General features: G+C 47.8%; 2 protein-coding genes across 3 annotated transcripts; one reads left to right on the plus strand and one right to left on the minus strand.

The window, feature by feature from the left end:
• Positions 1-216: 216 nt before the first annotated feature.
• LOC128346668 (HLA class II histocompatibility antigen, DP alpha 1 chain-like) lies at positions 217-12,253 on the minus strand. 2 transcript variants are annotated; one of them, XM_053300189.1, is made up of 5 exons: positions 12,121-12,253; positions 6,208-6,462; positions 3,964-4,245; positions 3,441-3,591; positions 217-2,239 (listed from the first exon to the last, which is right to left on the minus strand). In XM_053300189.1, exons 2-5 carry the CDS (start codon positions 6,407-6,409, stop codon positions 2,236-2,238), a joined length of 639 nt encoding a protein of 212 aa, XP_053156164.1. In that variant the 5' UTR covers positions 6,410-6,462; positions 12,121-12,253; the 3' UTR covers positions 217-2,235. The 2 variants fall into 2 exon arrangements, with proteins under 2 accessions (XP_053156164.1, XP_053156163.1); XM_053300188.1 differs by lacking the exon at positions 12,121-12,253 and adding an exon at positions 7,829-9,701.
• LOC128346666 (H-2 class II histocompatibility antigen, E-S beta chain-like) lies at positions 9,681-27,158 on the plus strand. Its single transcript, XM_053300186.1, has 6 exons — positions 9,681-9,837; positions 12,167-12,442; positions 18,752-19,036; positions 20,848-20,958; positions 22,967-22,990; positions 25,707-27,158. The coding sequence occupies exons 1-6, from the start codon at positions 9,747-9,749 to the stop codon at positions 25,718-25,720; spliced, it is 801 nt and encodes a 266-aa protein (XP_053156161.1). The 5' UTR covers positions 9,681-9,746; the 3' UTR covers positions 25,721-27,158.
• Positions 27,159-27,734: the final 576 nt, after the last annotated feature.

The raw sequence follows: 27,734 nt of genomic DNA on the forward strand, positions 1-27,734 counted from the left end.
CTACTGGAAAGTAGGCTAATAAAATACATAAATAAATTGTTCCACCGACTTCTTGGAGCAGAGTGCTGGTTTTCATGGCTTTTGCCCAGGCAGAATGAATTAACCCCACCCTTCCCCAAGATTCTGTTCATCATGGTCCCTGAATTGTTGGGCCCTGAATTGTAGCAATAAAAGCTCTCCAGAACATAAAGAAAGATCAACACCACTGAAAACATATTCCTAAAATTTCCATTTTATTCATTACTTTTAGATATAAGAGCGCAGAAGAAAGTATGAAAAGTAGAATTAAGATCATTCTGGATCATTCTAGGAGGAAGGAGATCCTTCCCCAAGGGCCGGATTATAACATGCTGAGACCTTAAGCTATGTCAAGTTTAAAAGGCCCCATAGCATTACAAAATGGGTCAGAAATCCTGCCCTAGCATGTCACTCACCCCGCTCTTCACTTCACCCCTCACTTCACAGTTACATCGGTACTCATCTGAAGAGCTTAATGCTGCCGGTAACTGTGATGGTGGCCGTTGCTCTATACTGGTCCCTGGTCTAATAAATTTTGATATAACTTAATTATTTCTGCTCAGATTTATAAACTCAATAGATAAGTATTTGTGTAGCCATATAAGTCTATTTTTGTCTTAGCCAAATAATTGTGTCTGGGAATCTTTTTTTACCCTTTCTCTTTTATTTTTCAACTAATTACAAACATCTTAAAATTTAGTCCTTTTTTTTTGGTATTCAGAGGTCCCTCTGAATGTAAGGCCCTAAGTTGTAGCTAACTAAGTTGGTGCTTAAAATCAACACTGTCTTCCCCCAATTCACCCAGGTAGGGCCTTGCATCTCCCACTGGGCTCAGGTGGTGGTTTAGATGGGTGAGAAGATCAGCACTGGGGGCCTTGGAGAAACTGTACCTTCAGCACAGGAGCTGAAGGAATCCTTCCTAGTGGGGCTGAGTTCATGGAGATAGTGATGAATCAGGATGATATGCCTGAGGGATACTTAACTGCAGTGCAATGTGCAGAACACTGCAAGACTCTTTCCAAAAACTAAAGAGGGAGATGAAGGTTTTAGGGGGTGACTAGCCATGCCTGATGCCAGAGATGAGCTAGAATCTAAGAGGGTGCTACAGAATTGTCCCATAGATGCCTTCAGTGCAAGGCAAAAACTCACCTCCTAAATTCTCCATAATCAAATATGCCACCACATGAAAGAGTCAGGAGGAAGGACTCCACCTTGGACAGTGGAAGACAAGGAGAGCTGGCTTCTGCCTACAATGTCATCCTGTTGCTTGATTGTGGGTATTTGCAATCAGATCCAGAAGGGTCACCCTGAGCCTAAGCAGCTAAATCTGCCCTGACACCACATCTTTGCAAATCCCCAGGGAGAGAGCATCTTCTCTGTCATCCAGCAAATAATAATACAAAAGATCAGTCCTTCCAGCCATAACCCTCCCTGGGCAGGCCTGTGGATATTTTGCAGTCATGCTGTACATGATATCAGGTGCAGAACTGAACATTCCAAAAATGCCACCTTAGAAGGAAAGCCCTTCTAGCCCTTAATGGCTCAAAAAATATGCAAACAGTGCTTGGTGAAATCTGAGAAGTCAGGGAATCGGGGAGACTTTCAAAGGCTTGAGGGGAGAGTTTCAATGACTTGCAAAGGTCTTCACGCCACCCTGGAATTAGCAGAAGCAAAACAATATTTCCCCCCACCCCAAGTGCAGCTTGTGGCTGAACACAAGGCTTGTGGCTGAACAGTGCTTAGCTGTATTTTATTAACTGTGCTCTTTTCAATTGCTCTGGTTGCAAAGAAGAAACAAGTAATTAAAATGCTCCTGGCAAGCTGGGGACAGGCAACTGCTGATTAAAGGGCCAATGTCAATAAAGGGATGGCCAGGAAAAGCAGAAGCCTCTATTGATTGAAGACTGCAATTCTAGCTGCATTTCTAGGCAGCACTTACTTTTGAGTAAACAGAAGTATTTGTTTAGGAGAAATGTAGAGCTATAGGTAGTGCCTGGTGAACCAGAGTCTTAATTCCGCTTTTACCTAATTGCACAATAGCCATGCTTCAGTTGCACTGGAAGGCCCTGGGATGGAAAGGAGCAGATCAGGTGAGCAAGGGCCAGGCTTATTGAGGCAGCAAAGTCTTGACCAGGGATGTAAGAGAGAGGCGGGCTTCTGGGGCTTGCAGAGTGGCTGCCTGTCAGAGGATGGAGTTGGTCTCTCTGCTGCTTCCGGTTATCTAAAAGGGAACAAGGGTGCGGGTTTAGCAGGCAGCCCTACTCTCCTCTGTGAATAGAAGATGGGCATATCCTGTACATCGGAAGTTTTGCTCGAGTGAATGATGTGTCTGGTGGAGGCATCCAGGGAATCAAACTTTACATCATCATTATTATTATTATTATTATTATTATTATTATTATTATTATTATTAATCAAGTATCTAGACCTTGTGTTTGAAGAAAGGGGCTCCTTTCCCTCTCCATTGTTTACAGCTACCATTCCCTGGCTCATCTCAAACCCTGTCCAACTTGCCTTTCTTAACAAAACAAAACAAAAACAAAACAAAACAAAACAGCAAATCCTTCCTTCATTTCAAGGCACTTGCCAAAAATCCAATCTCTCTGAAGCAGAATAAAACTTCTGTAAGATACGTAAACATTTTCTCTCGTTTTGCCACATTTATTCTGGGTGAGATTTGGGTTTCCTTAGCACCTAAATTTGGCTCCCTTAGAGCCACATTTAGATCTGGGAGTTGGGATGGGGGAAGAAGTGTGTGTATCTGCCCTTCCCATATGGGCACATCTTTGAACTGGACTGAAATTGAATCCAGTCCTGACCAGACCCAATGGGGGAGGAATTCTTGAAAGGAAACTTCCAAGGGCTCCAGTCCCCCACTCCCTGGTCCTAAGTCAAGATCAATGGAGGGTGATGAATCTTTCCATTTAGGGCTGCTCTACAGGTGCATGAATCTAGCTGAAGGAATCTAGCTGAAGGAGGAATTGTGCCTCCACACAGCTCCTATTTGGGAGCTTTCTGTCTGTATCCAGCACCTGTATGTGTACGCTCTCTGCTAGATACATGGTGTATAGCACCAATCCCCCTTAGGAGGGGGATAAGGGGTGGATTTGGCCCCTACCCACTTATGCACACACAGTCCCAAGTGCCAAGCATCTCTGAAGACAGATTGGGGCAATTTAATTTGATCTGAACAGTGAACATGTGACAAGACAACTTGTATTTGCCATGCAAACATACTGAAGCATGGAAAGACATGAGCAGTGGCTCTCAGTGGTCCAGGTTAGGGCTTAAACGTAACCCAAGGGACAGACACTTCCAGCACTGAGATGGAGTACTGCATCCCCAGTCCCTCCACCCTATGGCAAAGCCCTTTGGGCAGGATCTGCCCTCCTCCTGCATTTTGGCCTGAGAAATGGACTCACAGGGGCCCCCTGGGATGGTTGCCACCATTCATCTTCCTGGCCTTGAAGAAAAGGACGGTGCCAGCGATGATGCCCAGGATACCAAAGGCCAAGCCCAGGCCACACAGCACGTTCTCTGCTGTTTCTGGGATGAAAGCCGGCTCCTTGGCATCTGCAGAGGAGACAGGGGGTGGGGGGAAGAGGGGAGATTTCAGCATGAACCAGATGTGTGCATGTCTCTGCTAGGCAGAGGACAGAATCTAAGAGTCCTGCTTCTCTCCTAGCACCTGATTCCCCCCCCCTTCTTCTTCTTCTCCTTCTTCAAGGTCAAGCAAGTCCTTTTGTGTTGTTCCAACACCCACCCCCCTCACCAAGGTCCCCATAAGCTTTATGCTACTTACAGCCAGGGTGGGGATTCTGTGTTTGCATTCTGCAAGGTTCAGCATCCCAGCTTTATTTTTTTAAAGAATGCAAGCTGCTAGTCCTTAATGCCCAAAGCTAGCAAGAACAGAAATAAGCCCAGAACAGACAGGATCCTGCTTACCCCAGAGCTTGGTGAGACTCTGGGTCAGGCCCCAGTGGTCCACTTTGCAGACATAGAAGTCTCCGTGCTGCGGGATAAAGGTCAGGTAGGAGAACTTGCGGAAGGTGGCTTCTGTGCTGGGGTAGAAGTCTGTCTCTGTCACACCCTTGGAAACCTCCTCTCCATTCTTCAGCCAGGTGATGTTTAGCACAGGGGGTGAGAACTTGTCCACAAAGCAGATGAGCACATTGGGGTCTCCCAGTTCCACGGGGTTTTGGGGGAAGACAGTTGCTGTAGGAGGAGCTGAGAAAGAGGGACCAAGTCAGCAATCATCTGCATCTAAACCCTCTTTCCCAGTAACCCCCACCCACTCCCCACACCAAAGTCCTGCAAGTCCAGATCCTATATGCCTCTCCACGGCCTGGGTGCCTCTACATGCAATTACCTTGCGGAATCTGCGGAATGAGCAGCTGCAGCTGAACTGGAGGGAGGGAACCCTGGTGTCTCTCTTTCACAGCCAATTATAGCTTCTAAATGCAGGAGGTGGTGGGTGGTAGGTGTGTTCACAAGAGTGATCCTCAGCAGCTTCCCCAGATCCACCTGCTCCTATTCTGCATTGGCACTGAGCTCCCCTGGAAGAAGCCTGCACTGGAATGCCCCCTCCCCCCGCCCCACACAACATGAATTGGCTGTGATTACTATTCTCTAGATATGTTGAGTAGAGGCAGACAATGCCTCTGGACACGTGCAAAGCATTGTGCCTCTCAGCACTATAAAAGAAACACAGACAAGAGGCAGCCCTGTCCCAATAGGTCCCAAAGGTCTGGCAGAACAGAAGGGCTTGAAGAGCATGTCTAAAGGATAGGAGAGATGGCAATCTAATGTGGATGGTCAGCTCACACCCATTTGCAGGTGGGCAGAGCCAAGGCTGCTTCAAGGCTGGATTGCCCAGTGGGACTACGGGAGGAGGAGGGGTGCTCAGAGGCAAAGGCAAGCCACTATTTTTCTGAGCAGGCTAGAATGTTGCGCAGGAGTTTCTCCTTGGCTGAAGCATCTTTGGGGTTCTTCAAGGTGCTGATGTAGCTCTGGAACTGACCCTGCCTGCTGTGTGTTTGTTTCCATGCCCTGTAACACCTGTTCACTTGGACAGGTAAAATCTGTAAATAACAGGTAAATCATTTGTAAATAAATGGAATATTGCAAAGGCACCTTCCCTTTCCTCAAAAGGAAACTCTCCCTGCTCAAGGAAGGAAGAACTGAAAAACAGTACAAAATGCAGATTTTGGAGTAGGATTTGAACTGGGGACTTACTGATATGTAGCTCAGTCTCAAAGGCCATAAAACCTAAAATATCTGTGGGAGAATCCTTGGAGATTAACCTCATGATAAGCATCCAGACACACTGCCCACCTCCTTAAACAACTTTGGGAGGGATCAGGCCCTCCCACACCCTCCCGGACTCTGAGCCCCAGCTCTCCTCTTTGAATGGGAATGTCTACTATTCCACCACCCCAGGTGGTCAGAACTCCAGACTCCTCTTGGATTTTCTTCTAGAAGCAGTGGGTTTTCTGAACATTATTCTATAGTAGACAGGGAAGGGATGCCATTTCTTATGAGCAGCAGAGGTGCACCTAGGTAATTTTGGAGCCTGGACCTAAAGGCCTTTGGAGGCCCATTCCCCTCTGCAAGTTAAGCATCACCAAGCTCCACCAGGTGACCACACCATCTGGAACAGACTAAAGAGGATTTGGGAGCTCCTAGGGCCGTGGAGTCCCTGGATATTGGCCCCAAAGCCCAGGCGTAAGAGCACTCTGATGAGTGGTGTGGTGTGGAAATGGTCAGGGTGATGAGCACCAGCCCTGATGACCAAAGGTGGTGCAAGGAATTTGCCCAGGTCATCCCTGGATAAATGTGTACAACAATGAAGCAGGCAAGATTTCAAAGTCTGCAGCAGCACCTCCGTTTTCCTGGCTGCAAGTAGGGGTGGGAGGAAGTTGTGCACCAAATCAGTTCGGTTCTGGGTAGGGAAACATCCTCTCCCCACATCCCTGGAACTCCAGCCTTTGCACCTCCAACTCTGGGCTCAGAGGAAGAGTTAAGTGGGGAAGAGAAAGCAGGGGGTGGGGCATAGGAATGTCCCTCACAGTGAGGGCAGCCCTCTAAACTCTGCAGTGGGGTCCTTTGTCCTTGCAAGTCACTGCACAGTTCAAAGGGGCTGCCCCACCCTGCTGCCCACCCGGGGAGGTCTCCTTGCCCTTCTCCTACCATTCTGGGCCCGGGTGCGGTTGCTCCACTGCATCAGCACCTCCATGTTGTTCTTCATAATGTTCATGTTGCCCACGGCGCCCTGTGCGTCAAAGCCGGTGAATGTCTTGTACTCAGGCAGCCTCCAGACAGTCTCCCTCTTGTCCCAGTCCACGTGGAAGACCTCCTCATCGTTCAGCTCCTGCAAGAACTCCCCAGACATCTTTTCTGAAGGGAAGCTCTCCTGGAAGTAGTCCAGCTCTACGGAAGTGTCCACTGGTGAGCGGGGAACAGAGAGTCCACCATGAGCTGGGAGTGAGTCTATCTTGAACAGGGCACATGCCAATGCATGGCCAAAATCTTTCCCATTTGTAAAGGGGAGTCACTGGGAGAGAGACTGGGGAGAGGGGTGTGTCTATGCCCAAAAATTCTCCCTCTGGCTATACCCAGACCCCCACCTCAGCCATGGTCCTCCCAGATCTGAACCCCTTGAAACTACTCCCTGGGATGTACTTAGTGTGAGCCGATGGGGGCTCCGATACTCAAGGTCCTATGCCACATCCCAAACAGACCTCATCCATTCACTTTTGCTGCCTCCTACACATGCAGGAGGAGGCATTAAGAATTCTCAAATCCTCTCTGTCCAGGCACACCCAAAACCCCACTCAAGGCCAAATTTATTTCCAATACTGTAGCAACTGTTAAAGAGGTCACATCTCTCTGCTGGCTCTAATGTGGGAAAGGATTTGGGGGGATCCAGAAAGCAGGGATGCAGTGTTTAGAAGGAAAAGCACTCATTTAACATTTTCTCCTTTCCCCATCCTTAGCAGAACCAAAACATTGGCAGAAAGGAGTCACTGTAATTTTAATTACCAGACCTGAGTGGCAGAATCACTAGATGCAAAGAAGAGAGACCTGGATCCGAGTCCTTGTTCATCCATCAATTCCACCAGGGGGCCAGGAGTCAATCACTGTAACTCTGCTTGACCTACCTCTCAGGGATGTTGTGAGGCTAAAGCAGCAACTGAGCCCTGAGATCCTTGGAAGAAAACTGGTCAACCAGTGAATAAAATTGGCCTCCTCTATTAATCACCTAAACCTCAGCTGATTCTGCTACCACTTAATTCAAAGCCTGAAGCTGTGAGAATATGTCAAACTGCAGACAAAGATGTAAGGATCATGGAAGAAAGATAATCACTTGCACCTTGAGTCTAAGGTCTTATGTGCATAACTGGAGAGCGGAGATCACTCTCTGTCTTGTATAAAAGTATTATGGATCTGGTGGGTGGGGGGTGCTTCTCTGTATGGCCCGGCTGTGTGGAGGATTACTGTACCACACAGCGCTGTCTCTGGCATAACACAGATGAGACCCCCCATACCCGATAGCCACCTGCCTCTGCTCGGAACTCTTTCCATGGGGGAAGTCCTCCCTCCCTCCTTCTTCCCTCATCAAAGCCTGCTGTGGGTTCTGCCTGTGCCAAGGGGGAATGTCTCTGAAAGGAATGGGCACCCTTTGGCTACAGCCCCCAATCCAAGTCCCCTTCATGCAACTCCATCCTCCTTCTTCCCCAGGATTGAAGTCCCTCCCCCTCGTACCAGAGGCCCCCCCCCGACCCCTCTGCCCCCTGATGCCCTCCCTTACCTTTCACAGCTCTGGTGCCTGGCAAAGCAAGGAGTGCCCAGAGGCAGAGGTGAAACAGGGCTCCGTCTCCGGCCATCTCAGCTCTTCCAGGGGCAAGTGTGTGTGTGGGTGTCTAAGCAAGCCACGGGGTGTGCAAACCAGAAGAGAGGAACCAGAAGAGAAGCAATGGCTCAAGCAGAGTCCTGCCCTCAAAGTGGCTGTGGGGTGGGTGTGGATGGGGTGGAATCGATGAAGGGGGCAGAGAAGCCCATGAAAATTCAGCCAATGAGAAAAAGGCTTGGAGCTGACCAGCCTGTTACCAGGTGAAACTTTTCCCGTAGACGCCTCACTAGGAGATTGAGTGAAAACCTTTAATCAAGCAAGAGCTCTGCCTGTCCTGACCTGAGAGTTTGAAGCGGGAGTATATGAAGGGGGGGGGGGCTGCTTTTTTCCTTCTGATCTAGGAGAGTCACTCATTCAGAGCATATGGTGTGTGGGGCCCCTCTTTCCTCTTGAGTGTGGACACACCTGTTGTGCTCCAATTCTAGTGTGGGCAGCAGAGATGGGGTTGTAATGAGGGGGTGTTGGTTGTGAAATCTTTATATTTGTGGGCTTCAAAATCTGATTCTGTTTCCAGTTTGGGGATGCAGCTGGCACATGTGGTGGGCTGTGGGGGGCACTCTAGATAATAGTGATTCTCCCCTTGGCAATAGAACAGTGGGGAGGACTCAGAGGTTGCCAGGAAAATACAGGGGGGCTCCCATTTGCCTCTGGCCACTGGAATTCGGCTAAGGAAACTTATCCCAACCCAACACAAGGGTGGCTCTCACTAAACATTGATTGATTGATTAAGTGCCATCAAGTTGGTGTTGGCTTGGCGGCACATAGATAGATTATCTCCAGGATGATCCGTCTTCAGCTTGGCCTTGAAGGTCTTTCAGTGGTGCATTCACTGCTGTCATAATCGAGTCCATCCACCTTGCTGCTGGCCGTCCTCTTCTTCTCTTTCCTTCAGCTTTCCCCAGCATTATGGACTTCTCAAGGGAGCTGGGTCTTTGCATAATGTGTCCAAAGTATGATAGTTTGAGCCTGCTCATTTGTGCCTCGAGTGAAATTCTGGATTGATTTATTCTATGATCTGTTTGTTTGTTTTCCTGGCTGTCCATGGTATCCTCAAAAGTCTTCTCCAGCATCAAAGTTCAAAAGCGTCACTGTTTTTTCTATTTCGCTTCTTCAAAGTCCAGCTTTGAAGCATCATCATGCTCCACCAGGTGACCACACCACCTGGGACAGACTAAAGAGGGTTTGGGGGCTTCTAGGGGCTGTGGAGGCCCTGGACTTTGGCCCTTTGGTCACTAAACATGGGACCATCAAAAAGAGAAAGGTTTAAAGTGAAGAATGGAAACAGAGAGGGAACCTAGACAGGAGGGAGACTGGTGTGCATGGTAACTAAAGTGGGGAAAGGGTTGCATGAATGCTTGGTGGGGGAAAGTGTGTTGAAGGCTGCAGATCTTCTGGGTGCGAGGAATGCAGAGGGTCACATCTTGGGGAAGTGTGTGAAACCTTGTGGATGATGCAGTGATCTTTCTTTGAGAGGGGCAGCAAGAGTCCTCTGTGCAGATTCCTGCTGCCTGCCTGGCACAGAGCTTGGGGTCCCCTCTCTGGGCACTTCTGGTTTAGTTCTCATCCTGCCCACAGTCTTTTCTTTTGTCTGGAGACTATCTGTCCAAAGAAGATGCTTTCTGGGCTTCCTTGCCTGGTGACTGATGATGCTACCTCAGCTCTGCTGATGATTGGCCTCACACCCGGGCAATGTCCAATCCCCAGGGCAGAGGGGCAGCACCCTGGCAAGATTATTCCCCAGAGCAGGATTGAGAAAGTCCCACTCTAGAGTTCAGTTGGAGACAGATTCTTTGTTTCTTCACGGTGCAGAAGCAAGATGGGGTCTCTGTTGGGCTTTGGAGTTCTGCTTGTGATGGTGGTGACAGTGGGAGGCTTGTCTCCCCAGGTGAAGAGCGTGGGGCCTCCAGGTGAGTAAGAACGGGGGGGGGGCACAAAGAGCAGACTCCTCCCAGCCCTTCTCCTTAAGGCTGGCAGGGTAGAAATTGGAGCAAGATCCTGCACCCATCCCTGGATCCACCAGAACCCAGCCTGAGGTTGTGAAGGAGAGGCTCAGAAAACATGTGTTTGGGAGGACCCTGAGCACCCCATCCTTGGTACAGACCTCAGCCCTAGGAAGCTCGATCCCAACCCCCTCCCTGCTAAGTCCCCCTTCTGAACTCTCTTCCCTAGCTGAGGCCCCAGATTTCCCAAAGTCTTCATGTGTCCCTTTTCGTCCAGCAGCAGCTATTCTACACAGGCTACTTTATCAGATGCATGAAGTGCTGTTCTCAATTGGCCAGGATACATATGGTGGAGAGGAAGCTAACCTTTTTGTAAAAAAAACATGTGGGGGCGAGGCCCTGTGGAATACAGCACAGAATTTAGAATTTTAGAGTTGGAAGTGACCCTAGAGCGTCTGCTAGCAATAGCAATAGCAATAGCACTTACATTTATATACCGCTCTATAGCCGAAGCTCTCTAAGCGGTTTACAATGATTTAGCATATTGCCCCCCAACATTCTGGGTACTCATTTTACCGACCTCGGAAGGATGGAAGACTGAGTCAACCTTGAGCCCCTGGTCAGGATCGAACTTGTAACCTTCTGGTTACAGGGCGGTAGTTTTACCACTGCGCCACCAGGGGCTCCCAACCCCCCCCCCCCCAGGGCAGGGAACTTCTACAGAATACCTGAGAGATGCCTGCCCAGCCTCTGTATGAAATTGTTGGCATCTTTGGGGCAACCTTGTTAAATGTATGATTTTTATACTTGGCCATGATTTGACTGTTCCAGTGGCCAAGGGGGCTACTGGCAACTTGCACCCCATATTTCCTGTCCCCTAACAGGCCTCTTGAGAGTTAAACTGTCCAGTATTATTCTCTACTCTTCCTGTTGCTTATGCAGAAGGAGTTTGAAGGAGAGAGACACCATCCTCTCCACATCATATATAGTTGCTAGGCTCAGGCTGAGAGAGGATCTCTACTGACTCATGACAATGACTGGCAAAGCAGTAGAATGTATATTTGAGACAGAAGATGGTTCCACTCCACCTCTGCTGCTCAGCTGGCCAATGGGCCTGTAAAAACTTTTTTGGACTGATCTCTTAAATGGCCCCTACCCATGTGCATCAGCCAGCTGAAACATGGGGGCAGATCACTCTGGGAGGAACTGTGCAATGGTGCAAGGTGGCAGTGGCAGGAACATCTTATGAATGGTTAAAAATATAACCTTTTTCCTCATGGACCCCTTCCCTAGCCAGCGCCAGCCACCAAGTGTGACTTTGGAGCCTGCCACCCATTCAGTTAAAATTATATTCTCTAGCGTAAAGAAAATAATTTTAATAGAATGTGGGGGAGCGGGGAACAAAGTCACTTTTTGCCTAGGGCAGCAAAAACTGGCCCCGGGGATGAGGATGGGACATTGCAGTGTAACCTGGATTTTTCTCCCCACATTGTAGACTGGGAATAGGTGGAGCTGCAGCCCCCTGTATTATTTATTTATTCGGTTTATATACCACCCTTCCAAAAATATCTCAGGGCGGTTTACAACAGAATAAAAACAATTATGATCCCCTCATTTGAGTCGAGGGCTAAAGCTGAGAGGGGCTGTCAACCAGGGGCGTAACTACTATTAGGCAAGGGGAGGCGGCTGCCTGGAGCTCCCCACACCTTGAGGGGCCCCCCAGAGGCAAGTCACATGTGAAGTGTGTGTGTGTGTGTATCAACGAGGGGCCCGTTTTAAAATTTTGTCTCTGGGCCCACTCCAGCCTTGTTATGCCCCTGCTGCCAACGTTTGGCTTTTCTCTCTCCCCTCGACATCCTGTCTTACTTCTTAGGGGCTCAGGATGGCATAGGGGGTGGTTATCCATTTTATCTGCACAACAGCCTTGTGAGGTAGGTTAGGCAGTGTCTGTATGTCGTGACTGATGGGCCGCAGCAGGTCACCCTACCTAACCCACTCCCAGGGCGGGGAGGGCGTTGCAGCTGCTGCTACGAAGAGGACAAAGGGAGGGAGACGGCATGCCAAGAAACCAACAGCTCTGCTGGGCCGGCCTCTAGTCTAAACTCTGCCTTCCGACGTGAAGTGCAGACCGGGGGCCTCGGCCCAATCTGACGACCCCCGCCCACCCCCCGCACCAACACTTCCATATCAGACGATGCGCAAGTTCTCCTCCCTCCCTCAGTCTCCCCTGCGAGCCCAACCCAGCCCCACCTCTCTGCTCCTCCTCCTGGGGATTCTTCTTCCTTCCTCCCCGCAGAGCATTTCCTGCACCAGGCGAGGGCCGAGTGCCACATCGCCACCAACGGGACGCGGCGGGAGGTGCACTTCCTGGACAGGTTCTTCTGGGACCGGCAGGAGTATGTCCGCTTCGACAACCGCGTCGGGGAGTTCCGGGCCGTCACCGAGCTGGGAAAGGAAGTAGCCCGACAGTACAACAGCGAGAAGGCCTTCCTGGAGGGCGAGCGGCACGTGGCGGACTCCTTCTGCCTCCACAACTTCGACATCAGCGTGCCCTTCGTCAGCAAGCGGAGAGGTGAGCCCAGCCGGGCGGGGGAGCGGAGAGAAAACCTCCGGGGTGGGTGTGTGGGTGTGCGTGCGTGCGCGCGCGCCGCCTTCCCGGCCCCAGAGCGGCCCCCTCGGAGCCCGGCCCCGGCCTCTCCTCCGCTCAGGGAGCAGGGGGAACAGCCACAATATAGAGACGGAGCGGACCCTGGGGAAGGCCCCTCCCCGGGCCCCCTACCGAGCCCACCCCCAGCAGTCGATTCCTCTGGAACCGGTCTGATTTTTTACATGGATCCCACCCACGCACCCAACTCCACCATCAAATCCCAAATCGCAGCCACGGTTGTTGGTTGTCCTTCCTTCGTTAATTTGTTTGTTTTCAGGCTTCAGTCCCACCTTCCCGCAGCAATCCAAAGCAGCTAAGAAACTGACAGCATTTTCAAAGTATAACTGAACTTTACCGTTTACCTTTTGAACAACACTCAGATTAAGGATTTTTCAAATGAAGAGCAAGCTCTTTGGCTGCTGCTTCCCCCAAATAGCACCAGCTCACAGCACTCGCTTGTACTCCAATGGGGAAAAAAATACTTTATTAAAGGGTATATGTTGGTGCCTTAACATTATGAAACTGAGTCTTATATAAATGATGAAAGGCTTCCCCATCTGTGACAACTTCTAAAAAGTATTTAAAGACATATTTTTTCACCCAAATTTTTAACTGTACTGTAGTCTTAAATTGTCTCCCCCCCCCATTTTAATCTGTTTTGTGGTGTTGGAAACCGCCTGAAGGTGGAAGTTTTGGGCAGTCTAGAAATTTGAAAAACAAATAGATAAAGAAATAGATACACTGCTGGTTTTATTTATTTATTATTTATTCATTTGATTTCTATACCACCCTTCCAAAAATGGCTCAGGGTGGTTTACACAGAGATGGTTTACACAAATAAATAAGATGGCTCTCTGTCCCCAAAGGGCTCACAATCTAAAAAGAAACATAAGAGAGACACCAGAAATAGTCAGCGGAGGTCTTGATCTTTAAAGCCCTTAATGGTTTGGGCCTGGAATACCTGAGGGACCACCTGCTTCCTTGGGTTGCTGCTCACTTGTGCCAACAGTGAGTGAGGCTCGGCTGTCATGCATGTGAGACAGGGCCTTCTTTGTTGCTGCCCCCAGACTCTGGAATGCTCTCCCAGTGGCTATTTGCTCCTCTGCCTCCATCACAGTTTTTAGAAAGCATGTAAAATCTTGGCTTTTTACCCAGGCTTTTATTTGATTGTTGCTTCTGTTGCTGCTGCTTTGTATTTTGTATGGTTATATTGTGCTTGTATTTTGAATCTTTTTAGTCAGATCTATGTTCTTATATTCTAGCTTAATATTTTAATTGTGTGATTAATTTTCTCACCGCCCCTTAGTAGATTCCTCCAGTCCTTTACTTGTAAAGGGGAATCCTCACCAGATTCCGCTTTATAAATATAGCCGCTCAAACCACCAAACTGGTTCAGTCAAATGGACCAGACCGACCACTTTGGCAGCATGCGGTTCAGTTTGAATTTACATAAGAGCATAAGAACAGCCCTGCTGGATCAGGCCCAAGGCCCATCTAGTCCAGCATCCTGTTTCGCACAGTGGCCCACCAGAAGCCGCTGGAAGTCACAGGCAGGAGTTGAGGGCATGCCCTCTCTCCTGCCATTACTACCCTGCAACTGGTACTCAGAGGCATCCTGCCTTTGAGGCTGGAAGTGGCCCACAGCCCTCCGACTGGTAGCCATTGATAGACCTCTCCTCCATGAAGTTATCCAAACCCCTCTTAAAGCCATCCAGGTTGTTGGCTGTCACCACATCCTGTGGCAGAGAGTTCCACAAGTGGATCACGCGTTGCGTGAAAAAGTACTTCCGTTTGTTGGTCCTAGACCTCCTGGCAATCAATTTCATGGAGTGACCCCTGGTTCTAGTGTTGTGTGAGAGGGAGAAGAATTTCTCTCTCTCCACTTTTTCTATTCCATGCATGATTTTATAGACCTCTATCATGTCTCTCCACAGTAGTCTTTTTTTTCTAAACTAAAAAGCCCCAGGTGTTGTAGTCTTGCCTCATATGAAAGGTGCTCTAGGCCCCTGATCATCTTGGTTGCCCTCTTCTGTACCTTTCCCAGTTCTACAATGTCCTTTTTAAGATGTGGTGACCAGAACTGTACGCAGTACTCCAAGTGTGGTTGCACAATAGTTTTGTATAAGGGCATTATAATGTTAGCAGTTTTATTTTCAATCCCCTTCCTAATGATCCCTAGCATGCAATTGGCCTTTTTCACAACTGCCGCACATTGAGTCGACACTTTCAATGTGTTGTCCACCACGACCCCAAGATCTCTCTCCTGGTCAGTTCACCGACAGCTCGGATCCCATCAGCGTATACTTGAATTTGGGGTTTTTCATCCCAGTGTGCATCACTTTATACTTGCTAACACTGAACCGCATTTGACATTTTGTCGCCCACTCCCCCAGTCTGGAGAGATCCTTTTGGAGCTGCTCACAATCCGTTTTGGATATCACTACCCGGAAGAGCTTAGTATCATCTGCAAATTTGGCCACTTCACTGCTTACCCCTGCTTCTAGATCATTGATGAATAAATTAAAAAGCACCGGTCCCAGTACAGATCCCTGGGGGACCCCACTTCTTACTTCCCTCTGTTGTGAAAACTCTCCATTTATACCTATCCTCTGTTTCCTGTCTTTCAACCAGTTAGCAGTCCACACATGTACTTGTCCCCTTATCCCATGTCTGCTAAGTTTCCTCAGGAGTCTTTGGTGAGGAACTTTGTCAAAAGCTTTTTGGAAGTCCTGGTATACTATGTCAACTGGATCACCTTGATCCACACACTCGTTGACACTCTCAAAGAAGTCCAAAAGGTTGGTGAGGCAAGATTTACCTTTGTGGAAGCCATGCTGGCTCACTCGCAGCAGGGCCTGTTCTTCTAGGTGCTTTACAGTTCTATCCTTGAGGATGCTTTCCATCAATTTGCCTGGAACGTCCATTAGGCTAACCGCCCTGTAATTTCCCAGATCACCCCTGGATCCCTTTTTGAAAATCGGTGTTATATTGGCTACTCTCCAGTCCTCTGGTACAGAGCCCGATTTCAGGGATAAGTGAAATACTTTAGCAAGGAGGTCGACAATTTCACATTTGAGTTCTTTGAGGACTCTTGGATGGATGCCATCCCGCCCTGGTGATTTGTTAGCTTTCAGTTTTTCCAGACAGTTTAGAACATCATCTCTTGTCACTTCTATCTGACTCAGCTCTCTAGCCTCCATCCCTAAAAAGCCTGGTTCAGGAACAGGTATATGCCCAGTATCCTCTGGTGTGAAGACAGACGCAAAGAACACATTCAGCTTCTCTGCAACCTCCATATCCTCCTTAATAATCCCTTTCACTCCCTCATTGTCTAATGGTCCAACCGCTTCCCTGGCAGGTTTCCTGCTTCTGATGTACTTAAAGAAGTTTTTGTTATTCCCCTTGATACTTTTGGCTAAATGTTCCTCAAACTCTCTTTTTGCCTCCCTTATTGTCACCTTGCATTTCTTTTGCCAGAGTTTGTGTTCCTTTCTGTTCTCTTCGTTTGGACAGGCCTTCCAATTTCAGAAGGAAGTCTTCTTCCCTTTTATGGCTTCCTTGACGGTACCCGTTAGCCATGCTGGCATCCTCCTGGACTTGGTACCTTTCCTCCTTTTGGGTATACAATCTAACTGGGCTTCTAGTATTGTGGTTTTGAGTAAACTCCATGCACTCTGGAGCGAAGTGACTCTCCTGATTTCCCCCCTCAGCTTTCTTTTCACCATACTCCTCATTTTGGAGAAGTTTCCTCTTCTGTAATTTAATTCTAATTCCAACCAAACCATTGGTTTTGGTTCATACACATCCCTACAATATATCAGTATTCCAAATAAATAAGGAGGGATTGTCTATGGACAGAAAGAAAGGATAGTAGTGATCTCTGCATGAGAATCAGGCAGTCAAGTTGTGCCACCAGCAGTTCTGTTGAACTTAGAAGCTGGCTCACCACTTTTTGATTTGAGGAGGCTCCCAGTCAAGCTACTCCAGATATTGCTGAGCTACAACTACAACCATCTTCAAGTTAATGTAGTTGGGGATGATGGCAGTTGTAGATCAGCAACATTTTGGAGTACCACGGGTTGAGAACCCCTGCTTTAAGGATTTGTCTTTGGCTGGAATTGGAAGAGGGGTACGTTTAAAGGGAATTTAGCTTATCCTAAACTGCCCCCTGGTGGCCATGAGAAGCAGCTGCTACTTGTGTGCCCCAAACAGGAGCCTCTCATTTTTCTCAGCCTGCCTGTGCGATGGTCTTCCTGGAGAGGGTGGCCTTTGCCACACGGATCTGTGCCTCTGTCATTTCTAGGGATGGCAGACTATTGCAAGGTGATCCCTGCAGGGCTTGAGGACAACTGTGAGCCTTTCCAGATAGCCTTTTATACTACTTTGATGGTGATTCCTGCAGGCAATGTTGCTGGATGGCCAAATGATATACTGCCCTTCCCTTATTTATTGTTCACAATAAGCCCTGCAATCTGTGGGAGAACTGGACCTTTTCTTTTTTAAACTTACTTACTGTTTTATTTACTTACTGTTTTTACTGATAAAAATGTAAGGGAAAATAATGCACACCACACAGTCCTTTTCCAGCCGGCAACCCATTGAGACTCCTCACTCATCTTTGGCTGCCAAAGGGCTCCTCCCCCCCGCCCACCATCCCATTTTTTAAAGGTGCGATTCATTATTAATTTTTGAGGTTCACTTTTGCAGGGATGTGATTTGGGAGCCGAAGGTACATTTTTAAAATAACAATTAAGGTGCTTTGGTGGCATAGCATCTTCCCAGTAACTTGCACCTGTTAAGGGGTGCACATTTCCAGCCATGGGCTGCTGAAAGCTTTTAAAAGGCGCACCTTTTAAACAAAAAAGCAGTCAGCAGCATCTTATTCAACTTTTTAAAAAAAGGTTCTTTGGTAGTTTACCACCTTCCCAGCCACTTGCTCCCACACAGGAGTATGAGTTAGCAGCCATGGGGCAGTTGAAGGCTTTTGAAAGGCCACATCAGGAGGGTGGCATGGCAGCTAAAGTTAATTAATTAGTGGACCATGATCAGATAGCCGATCAGAAAAAAAACAAAATATTTCTTCACACTCTGGATTTGCATGTGTGCATGCATGGAAACATGTGGTTACAAAGTTAAATGTTTTTACAAAGCAACAACAGCAGGTTGGCAAGCAATGGGTGATTATTTATTTTAAAAACTAATGTCTTAACATCTTTTTGTCTCCACTGTTTTTTGTCGTCTTTGCAGAGCATGTGTGGAGCCAGCTGCAAAGTCAGTAGAGACAGTGGTTAGGAATTGGAGAGTGGATGGGAATGGGATTTTGGAAAGGGGAGGGAAGCTTATATCTAGTGCCTGATATTGCTGGATATTATTAATATCTAGTGCCAGATATTAGCAATGTTATGTTATTATCTTAAATCCGTTGCTGGATATTAGCTGACTATTATATCCAGATATTAAGCTTATATCTGGTGCCAAATATTGCTCAGTATCCAGTGACAGATATTGGGAAGGAGAGGGAAGCTTCATGACAGATAAACTAGTGTGAGCTGCTGGTGAATGATGGGAGGGAAATGCAGCAGGTGGACGGATTCCAGATAGGATTAATCATGAGAGTCCACAGAACCTCCTGCATTCTACCCTTCCGTCTGAAAAGGCTCAAAAACTTCACCTGGTGCACAACGGAGCTGCCCATCTTTTATCAAGTGGTGGTGGGTGTACACAGATTCAACCTAAGCTCTTCATGGCCTGGGATCTTTGGGCCCCTCCCCAGATACATTTAACTCCCGGTCCCACTTCGGGTTCTTTTTATGAGTGTCATTTTTACAGTGCTGTTGTAAACCACACCGAGCTATACTGGACAGGCATTCTCGTGTATATACTTTAAATAGAAAACACAGATATAGTCTCCCCCAGTTGCTTTTCCCCCAGTGAAGAAAAAGATACAGTATAGCACAGGACAAGAGGCTCAAGTATCTGCTCCCCTCCCTCATCCTCCCTTTTGCTTCAGATTGCAGCCTCTGGAGTTGTATTTTCCAAAATGCATGAATCAAGACTGAGAAAGAGGAAAAGAGGCACTTTGGAAGACCTGGGGACAGGGGGCTCAGGCATCCATTGGGAAGTCATGGTAGGGAGTACTTTGTGGGTAGTACAGACAGAAGTGGGTTCCTTCCCCCTCCCCCATTTGAAGCTTTGTGTCTCTGACCCTTCCTGTCTCCTCTTCCTCCCCTCCAGTCCAACCCAAGGTGAAGATCACCCCCACAGACTATGACCGCTCCTCCCAAAACGGTTTGTTGATTTGCAGTGTAGACGGCTTCTTTCCTCTGGAGATTGAAATCAAGTGGCTGAGGAATGGGAAGGAGGAGGACCCCCACAAAGTGGTCACTACTGACGTGATGAAGAATGGGGACTGGACCTACCAGATCCACGTCATGCTGGAGACGCAGTTTACACGTGGAGACGTCTTTGGCTGCCAGGTGGAGCACGCCAGCTTCAAAGGCCCTGTCACTGTGCAATGGGGTAAGAGATGGGAGTAAGGCTGGAGTGGTGCGTGCATACTCCCCATCCCTGAGCCTTCTTCCTAGACTTCTGGAGTGGAAATAGACTTCTGACCACAGGAAAAAGCCCATGGGGCAGGGGGGTTCTGAGGGTGGTGATGACTGGCAGATAGTGGGGGTCAGGCTAGAGCTGAGGCAACTTAGCTATCTCTAAGGAGACCTAAGAATGTAAGAGCCCTGCTGGATCAGGCCCAAGTCTCTTGGAAAAGCAGGAGATAACAGCATGCCCTCTCTCATCTGCTGTATTCAAAGGCATCCTGCCTGTGAACCTGGAGGTACCTATAGCCATCAAGACTAGTGGCCATTGATGGACCTGTCCTCCATTTGTTTGGCTAACCTCCTTTTAAGGCCATCTGAGTTAGTGGCCATCGTCACATCTTTGACAGTGAATTGCCTGGGATGTTTGAAGAAGTACTTCCTTTGACTGTTCTAAATCTCCTGCCTGTCAGTTTCACTGGATAATTCCTGGTTATTTATTTGTTTGTTTATTTATCTCGCTCTTCTTTTCTATGCAATGCAAAATTAAATTGGATAAATCTCAATCATGTCCCCACTTAGCCACCTAAAGGCAGTGAAGCATGACCTTTGCAGCAGCTATCCTGGTTTCCCTTCAGCAAGGCTTATTTTATACGTTTAATAGTTTTATCTTTAATTATGGTATTGAGCAATTTACCCAGAAACAAGGTAACCCACCTGTAACTTCCTCAGTCCCCCTGGATCCCTTTTTAACAATCGGTGTTACTTTAGCTACCTTCCAGTTGTTTGACAGAAATCCTACTTTTAGAGACCAGATACATGTGTTGGCAGGAAAATCAGCAATTTCACATCTGAGTTCTTTAAAAATTCTCAGATCACTAGGGTCCAAAATAATTTATTGATCTTTTAGGACATGCTAGAACAAAGTCTCTTGCTAGCTCTGTTTGGCTCAGTTATACGGGGTCCCTCCCAGAGAAAGTCAGTTCAGGCACGGATGTCTGCCCTGTATGCTCTGTAGTGAAGACAGATGCAAATAATTCGTTTAGCTTCCCTTTCATCTCCACTTCCTCCTCAAGCATCCCTTTCACTTTTCCTCTTCCGCCATAGAGTTATTTACTGCTTCTTAACAAAACATCTCAAAGCAGTTTACATAGAAAAATAAATACATAAATAAGATTGTCCCCTGTCCCCAAAGGGTACTCTCTCCCTCTTCTCCCTTGTCTTGTGATTTTCCTATCATCCCCAGCAGTTTTCCTGCTCCTTAAGTATTTAAAAGAGCTTATATTGTTCACTTGATGTTTCCAGATATTCTGAGGACACCTAGAGCTCTAATGAGCCTCTCTGTCCTCCCCTGGGTCTGACAAGGCCTCCCACAGCTAGCAGAGAGACTCAGGGAAAGAGCCCTCTTGCCTGGAACCTTGCGCTCTCCTGCATGGTGTGTTGTCTGTTGGTGAGGAGCAGAGAGAGAAAGAAGTGCAAATATAGATGACAGATCCTCAGAGGAATCAGGCATGGAGACAACTGAGCTGGGGGTCCTGGCTCAGGGCTTTCCACCCAAGGGTTCCTCAGTGATAGGTTCAGGTGCTGTGTTGGGGCTTGGATCCAGCACCACATGGGGCCTTCCTGGCCAGGTGAGCTTCTTCTCTTCTGCTGTGTCAAAGTCCTGGCTGCCTCCTGGGAATGGGCAGCTTCCTAGCCAAGGCTACTGTGGGCCAGGGATGCTCTGTGGGGAGCAGGAGGCGGGTATGGGGCCTGCCATTTCTCACTCTGGGCTTCCTTTTCCTTCTGTTTCTACAGAACCACAGACAGATTCCGCCAGGAGCAAGAAGTGGACGGGGGTCGTGGGGATCGTGCTGGGGCTGGTCTTTCTGCTCCCTGGACTCGTCCTCTACCTGAAGAATAAGAAAGGTGACTGGAATGCCTTTGGGGGGGGGGCAGGGAACGGGGGCTGGCCAAAGACCCCTCTCTTGCCACCCGGGAGATGCTTTGTGGGGCTGCTGCCTGCACAAGCTGGAAAAGACTGCTCCCCCTGCTGGTGGCCTTGTGCAACCCCCTTTAATTAAGTTTTCTGTTCAATCCTGCCAAACTAAAGCATTTTACAGCTGGATTCATGGGTAGGGCTCTTCAGACAAGCCCCACACTGTAAGCATGAGAGGCAGTGAGTGACGTGTCAGGGGCGGGACTTCCTCCTGTCCATGGCCACAGCAGGGCGATATTATAAGGTTGGAGGAAGGCTTGTGTCTCCCTGCCCCCGCACATCCTTAGATGTATCCAGGTTTTATCTGTTTATACTCATTGCTGCAGACAAGTGTCTCTCCCACTGGCAGGCTGGTGTGTCTCTAGACTGTGAGCTCATTTGGGACACTGAGAAGCTGTGCACATGGCTGGGCAGGTGGGTGATGGGGAAGGCAGGGATGAACCTGCCTCCACCCCTTCAACTGTGACTGGGTTCTCTGGAGTGCCACTGTGCACCCACATGGTCCTCACTGCTCCCAGCAGCCTGGATCAGTGGAGGCTGAGGAAACGAGTCCCGGCCACCAGGAATCCTGTAATGCAACGAGTGCAGTTCAGTGGGTGAATCTCCTGGGAGTGGGGTGCTCTAGGCGCCTGACTCTGTGCCTGCTCAGGCTGCATGTAGCCGAAGCACCCACACGGCCCTGGCGCCAGGGTTAAGGGGGCGCATGTGCCCTCAAACCCTGGCTAAAGTACGGGGTAAAAAGTCGGTGAGGGCAGCCCTGGGATTGGGCTTGATTCTGGCATTGCACACGGGCAGCCCAACCCAGGTTAGGCTGCTTGTATGAATAGGCTTAGAAGCATGATCTCATTATTGGTTTTGCTGTGTCAATCCCTTTTAGTACTTTTTGTTGTTGTTGAAAAGTGGCATATCCATGTTTTTAATAATGATGATAATAATAATTAATGAAAGCTTTAGAACAGCATTTTTAACACCTAGAATTTTCTCAGACATTGTATTTATTTATTTAAGTACTTCTCTCTCTGCAAGGAGTTCAGGATGTTGCTAAAAGGGATATTTCATTTTTAATCTTTTAATTTAACCCATCTCACAAGATGGTGGGGGCGGGGAGAGAGAGAGAGAGAGAATTTTCTCACAGTGGCAGGCCCCTCCATGAAAAATGTACATGATTTGAGACCTTCTTCAGCACTTCCTGACTCCACGCTCTTTGAAGCGTAAATGACAATTCACACAAACAGGAATTGAGGTGAGGCCAGTAGAACCTGGCTCTGTGTGTGTGTGTGATCACTGCTATTCTTTCATTCTTCAAATTGAAACACAAAAACAGGAGCTCACGAGTTGCTGGAGACAATTGTATCAAAAAGAACAATTTCTGTGGAAACACAGGGGCTGATGTTCTCTAGGAATTGCTGTGTGGGAGAGAGTAATTACTCTTAATGTGTATATACAATTTTTCAACAGAGAAGTTCTCGAATCATGTTACACAGCAGATGAATGAGAAAATGGTTCCCTGAAGTCTCAAAGGGACTTACAATCCAAAACAAAAAGACAAGGGAGACCCCAGCAAGACCTACTGGAGGGATTTGTGGAGCCAAGGGGAGGGGGGAAACCCTGGGCTTTATCCCCGGCAGAGTCCAAAAGGAGGCCTCCCTTGCTGTGAAGGAAACTTCTGCCCAGTTTTGTGCGTGCCTTAAAAGGGAGGATTGGATGGCAAGAACTCCCTCCTTTCCCCTTCAGTCGTGAATTTATTCCATGTATGCACGTTCCCCATGAAGAATGGACTTTAATTCCAAACCTAACCCCTCTTGTGGGTTATGGTGGATGAGCTCTTTCTTTTACATGATGGTTCCTAAGTGCCCCCCTGCCCCCCAGTTATGAGTTTATAACTGGAGCTTTGAGGGGACCCTGATCCTTACTGACACATGTTTCTCTCTCTTTCAGGGCGTGCCATTCCTCAACCTGGAGGTAATTTCTCTCTCTACTTGTTCATATTGCTGCCCCATTCCCTGCTCCAGCTGCTGGCTGCTTGGGATGCCCCTGTGGTGTTTCTGCCAGATTCTCAGTCACAGACTCTGTAGAACATGAGGGGGGAGATTACCCTTATTTTATTTATTTATTGTATTTATTCGATCTATTAGATTTTTATACTGCCCTTCCAAAAAAGGCTCAGGGCGGTTTGCATCAAAATAAAAACAATTAAAATCAGTTAACAGTTAAAATCAAAACTACAAAAACAGCATAAAACTAATTAACAGTTAAAACATTTAAATAGTTAAAAACCCTGGAGAACCAGGCCGAACACTTACAGCAGTTAAAAACAATGTACAACAAATTAAAAACCCTGGAGGGCCAGGCCAAAAAGGTAGGTTTCAAGGGCTCTCCTGAAGGCCAGCAATGAATTCAGATTACGGATTCCTGCTGGGTGTGCATTCCACAGCCTGGGAGCAGCTACAGAGAAGGTCTGCCTCTGAGTCGCCACCAAACGAACCGGTGGTAACTGGAGACGGACCTCCTGCTCTCCAGACACTACAGAACTGTTGTTATTGTCACTTGCCATTTCCTTTACAGTAAAGGGTCCTTTTTGTTTAGAACGTAACAAAGAGCTCCTTGTGGTGAGTCTTAAGTAGGCATCACTCTAGAAATGGCCAGTGAGAGGGCCTCTCCTCTCAGCAGGGAGGCTAACAGCTCTGTAAGAGGGTATTTACTTGTAAAGGGTAAGCAGAGAAATAGCCATTCAAGGGTAAAAACAGCTTTGCCTCTTGTGTCCTTCTGAATGAGTAGAAATTGCCAAGAAATTTAGCACCATCAAAGGGATCTACTTTTTCACACAAAGCATAATCAACTTGTGAAATTCTCTGCCACAAGATGTGGTAACAGCCAACAACCTCGATGGCTTTAAGAAGGGTTTGGATAACTTCATGGAGGAGAGGTCTATCATCGGCTACTAGTCGGAGGGCTATAGGCCCCCTCCAGCCTCAAAGGCAGGATGCCTCTGAGTACCAGTTGCAGGGGAGTAACAGCAGAGAGAGGGCATGCCCTCAACTCCTGCCTGTAGGCTTCCAGAGGCATCTGGTGGGCCACTGTGTGAAACAGGATGCTGGACTAGATGGGCCTTCTTGGGCCTGATCCGGCAGTGCTGTTCTTATGAGAGAGCAGCAGCAGCAGCAGCTACTTTCTGCCTCAACTTTGTTTCTTGGACTAGGTGTCCTTACACAAGGGTGCTGCTGCTGCAAAAGCTTCTCTTCCATGTCTTCAACACCGGAAGGAGATCCTTTCACAGCAGCGCCCTTGTGCAATGGAGCCCAGTCAAACAAACAAAAACGCTGAGATCAAGGTTGCTGCCACTGCTGTCTCTACTCATTCAGAAGGATACAGGAGGCAAAACTGTTTTTAGCTCGGAATGGCTATATTCCTATACCTGCTTAACCACACCATCTACAGGTAAATAGACATTAAAATAGCTGTCAGCCTCCCTGCTCAGAGGAGAGGCCCTCTTACTGGCTATTCTATTCTACTTTTAAAGGACTATTCCCTGCTCTGGAACACGGCGATTTGCATGGGGGATTTGATAAGTGGAGATTTAAGTTCAGCTGTAAAAATTATGCTGCATCCCCACACCCACTTCTGTCAGTGTTAGACTGCAGGGCACAGGAAGCAAGTCTGAGTGGGATCGAGGGGTGGCGGGTGGAGCCGGAACTCCCACACAGGTAGACACACCTCCAGCTCATGCCTTATCTCGAGGGTCTCTCCATGTGGTGCAGCAAAAATGCTGGAGTATCCCGCACTGCCACTTTCCACACTCCCAAAGTGCAACTTTTTAAACACGCTTACATTACTACATTACATTAAGGGCCAATAGTCATGAAGGGTCATGAATGTATGAGCAACACTTACTGTTACTGAAGGAGGCGTCAATCCCTCCCTCCTATGAACTCCTCAGTACCCCAAGCGCAGTGAAGCAAGAGTAAATCGCCATGTGGAAAAGCTCCAGGAGATGGCGCAGCTGCTTTACCCAACTCTGCTTTAAGGAACACTTTCATGAAAAAGGAGACTTGGAGCCCTATCTCACGATCATCATCAGTGAGAAAGGACTCCAGGGAGGGAGGGAGGCTGCTGATACTTCTAACAGTCCCTTGTTTTTCCCTGGGTGAGCGGATCGCCTGCCCAGATGATCGCTGGCAGCCCCTGGCAGCATGGAAAGTTAGGGGATGAGGCGCATCCTCCTGGCCCCTGGAACTCTTGTAATTCACTGCACGGGTGTGCATAGTACATTATGGGTATCCCCGTGGCACCCAGCAGGAGCCCTGCATTCTCCCTGCCCTACTGCAAGCAGCCAGTGCTGACAGACGATTTTAAAAATGGGGCTAAGGGAGGGCTCGCTCCCTTAACCCCATTGAAGAGGCCGGCCTCTGTGGTGGGTTTGTTTGTGCTGCGAGTCACGTGGCTCCCGGTGGTTCTTACGATCGGCCAGAACTGATTGTAGGATCAGTTTGTTGAAGGCTTTTGGCTGATCGTAAGGACAGCCTCTTCCTGTAATGTGAATTTGGAAGGGCCTGTCCACTTGCCCTCTTGACCTCGTAGGTGAGGGTTGCCCCCAACCGTGGAAGGGATTATCCCTCCCCTCTCTCTGCCTTCTGTACCCCACAGTCATGGCTTTCTCTCTCTTTTTCTCCTCCTGCAGGACTCATCAGTTAGAGTCCACAGCTCCCCAGGATCCCACAAAGTGCAGAAGCATTTTTTGTTCTCTCTTATGAAAATCCGTCTTTTCTTGCTTGGAAGATGCAAAGTCTGGAAGGAGCACAGGAAGAACTGAGGACAAGCACAGCATCCTCCTCACCTCCAGCCTGCCTCACAAAAAAGACCACCTCTTTTTTTTCTTTGTTTTTGCCTTTTATCACTCTCTATTTGGACACAGGGGTGGGGGGTAGGATACTCCTTGATGTCTTTCCGGCATTTCGTCCTCTCGCCTGCCAGTTGACTAAGCTTGAGATTTCTGCCCGCATCTTGTGTTGGATGGCCACACCATGCACTGAGTCCCTCTTGGGAGTCTGGACTGTCCCTTAAACAGCAGCAGAGTCCTGTGGCCCTTAAAAATGGCCTCTTAGTCTTTAAGGTGGTGCAAGATTCTTTGTTGGTTTTGCTGCAACAGATTAACACAAGGCAATCTCTTGTGAATGGTCCCTGGGACTGTGGCAGACTAGGAACTATTCGCAGAAGAACCTGTCTTACAGGTTAAAATGTGTGTTTTAAATATATATTCATGTTTTAATATTTATTTTAGCTATTGGTTACCAGAACAGTCATCATACTTGTATTAGGTATAGCACTTTTTCACATGATGAAGTAGTTTTTAAAAAGAATTGGCCCCAAAGGTACAAGGTCAAATCCATCTCCACAGAGCATTTGGTTAATTTAGAAGAGCACTGCCAAACTTATCTTTAGGTGCATGTCAGTGTGAAAACAGTCACCATTCCGGGCAAACCTGGGGCCTCTAATTGGGGTAAAAGGTGCTTTTGGGTGCTCATCTCGTTTTATTAGTCATATCTAATCCTTTCCTTACTCAGAGTCCCAATTGCAATTAGCTAAATATAGTAAAAGCATTTTTCTAATAAACCACCTTCCTCAGAAATCCTCCAGAATCTGTTCTTGTCCCAAGTTGGCCACCATGAGGGGCGAGAGTGTTGAGAAGAGCCATGTGGGTTAGCCCCAGCTCTGTGCATCTAGCCACCTTTGTGTCTGACCCTCTCCCTCTATTTCGGACATTCAGATCCAAAGACATTCAGTTGAGTGGTGACTCTCTTTCTAAACAGATGCTGCAGTTTTACAATGCCCCTTTTCTAGGGTTTTCTCCCCCCCCCCCCGCCCCTGGTCCCATTCACCAATTCTCAGCACAAATACTGATGATTCCAGTTACCAGGGACACAATTTCCCACCCCCACCTACTGGTTTTATTTGCTTGATAACAGATTTGTTAATTATACTGGAAATTTTCATTGGGTTTTTTAAATCATTGCAAACCTCTTATATTGACCATCATCTGACTCCTTTTCACTCTAGCAACAGATTGTATAGCACAACCTTGATACAACCGATTTCTTTTGAATTGTATCAATAAATATTTTTCTGACCTCTCTGTCACCTTAATTGTATTCTTTGAAATGATTTTTTAAAGAAGTGCCACAGTGGTAATTATTGAAGAGAGGGTGGTTTCAATGTGCTTTACAAAGAATGAGAAAGAGGAGAGGTCCCTCTCCTGGGGGACTAATAATCTAGTCTTCAGCACAAGAGAGGCCATGGAGGAAGGAGGAGAAGGGAAGGGACTTTTATTTATTACCACAATACATTAACGCCTGTATAGTTAAGGTGAAGAGTCAAAACAGGATTCCACTCTTATAAGCCCTGAATATTATTTTGTTTATTAAATCTCCAGCCTCCTTTAGATCCTCCTGGAATTCTGCCCACGTCAACTAGGTGATAAGTGCCATGACTCCCCTGCCTATGATGCAGATCCATTGAAAAATGCCTGAGTTACATACAGCAGTGTCAAGTTTTAACTCCTATCAAGAGGGGTTTGAGTGTTGGTGACTTTTTTTCCACAACTATGCAACTTTAAAATTTTTAATGCCTAATTTTATCCAAAAATTCAAATAATACTGCGGCTGTTCCCACAATCAATGGAAAGTGAGCTAAGGGAGCTTAGCCTGCTTTC

The sequence above is a fragment of the Hemicordylus capensis genome, chromosome 2, assembly GCF_027244095.1.
Source record: "Hemicordylus capensis ecotype Gifberg chromosome 2, rHemCap1.1.pri, whole genome shotgun sequence".
In the NCBI taxonomy this organism is placed as follows: Eukaryota; Metazoa; Chordata; class Lepidosauria; order Squamata; family Cordylidae; genus Hemicordylus; species Hemicordylus capensis.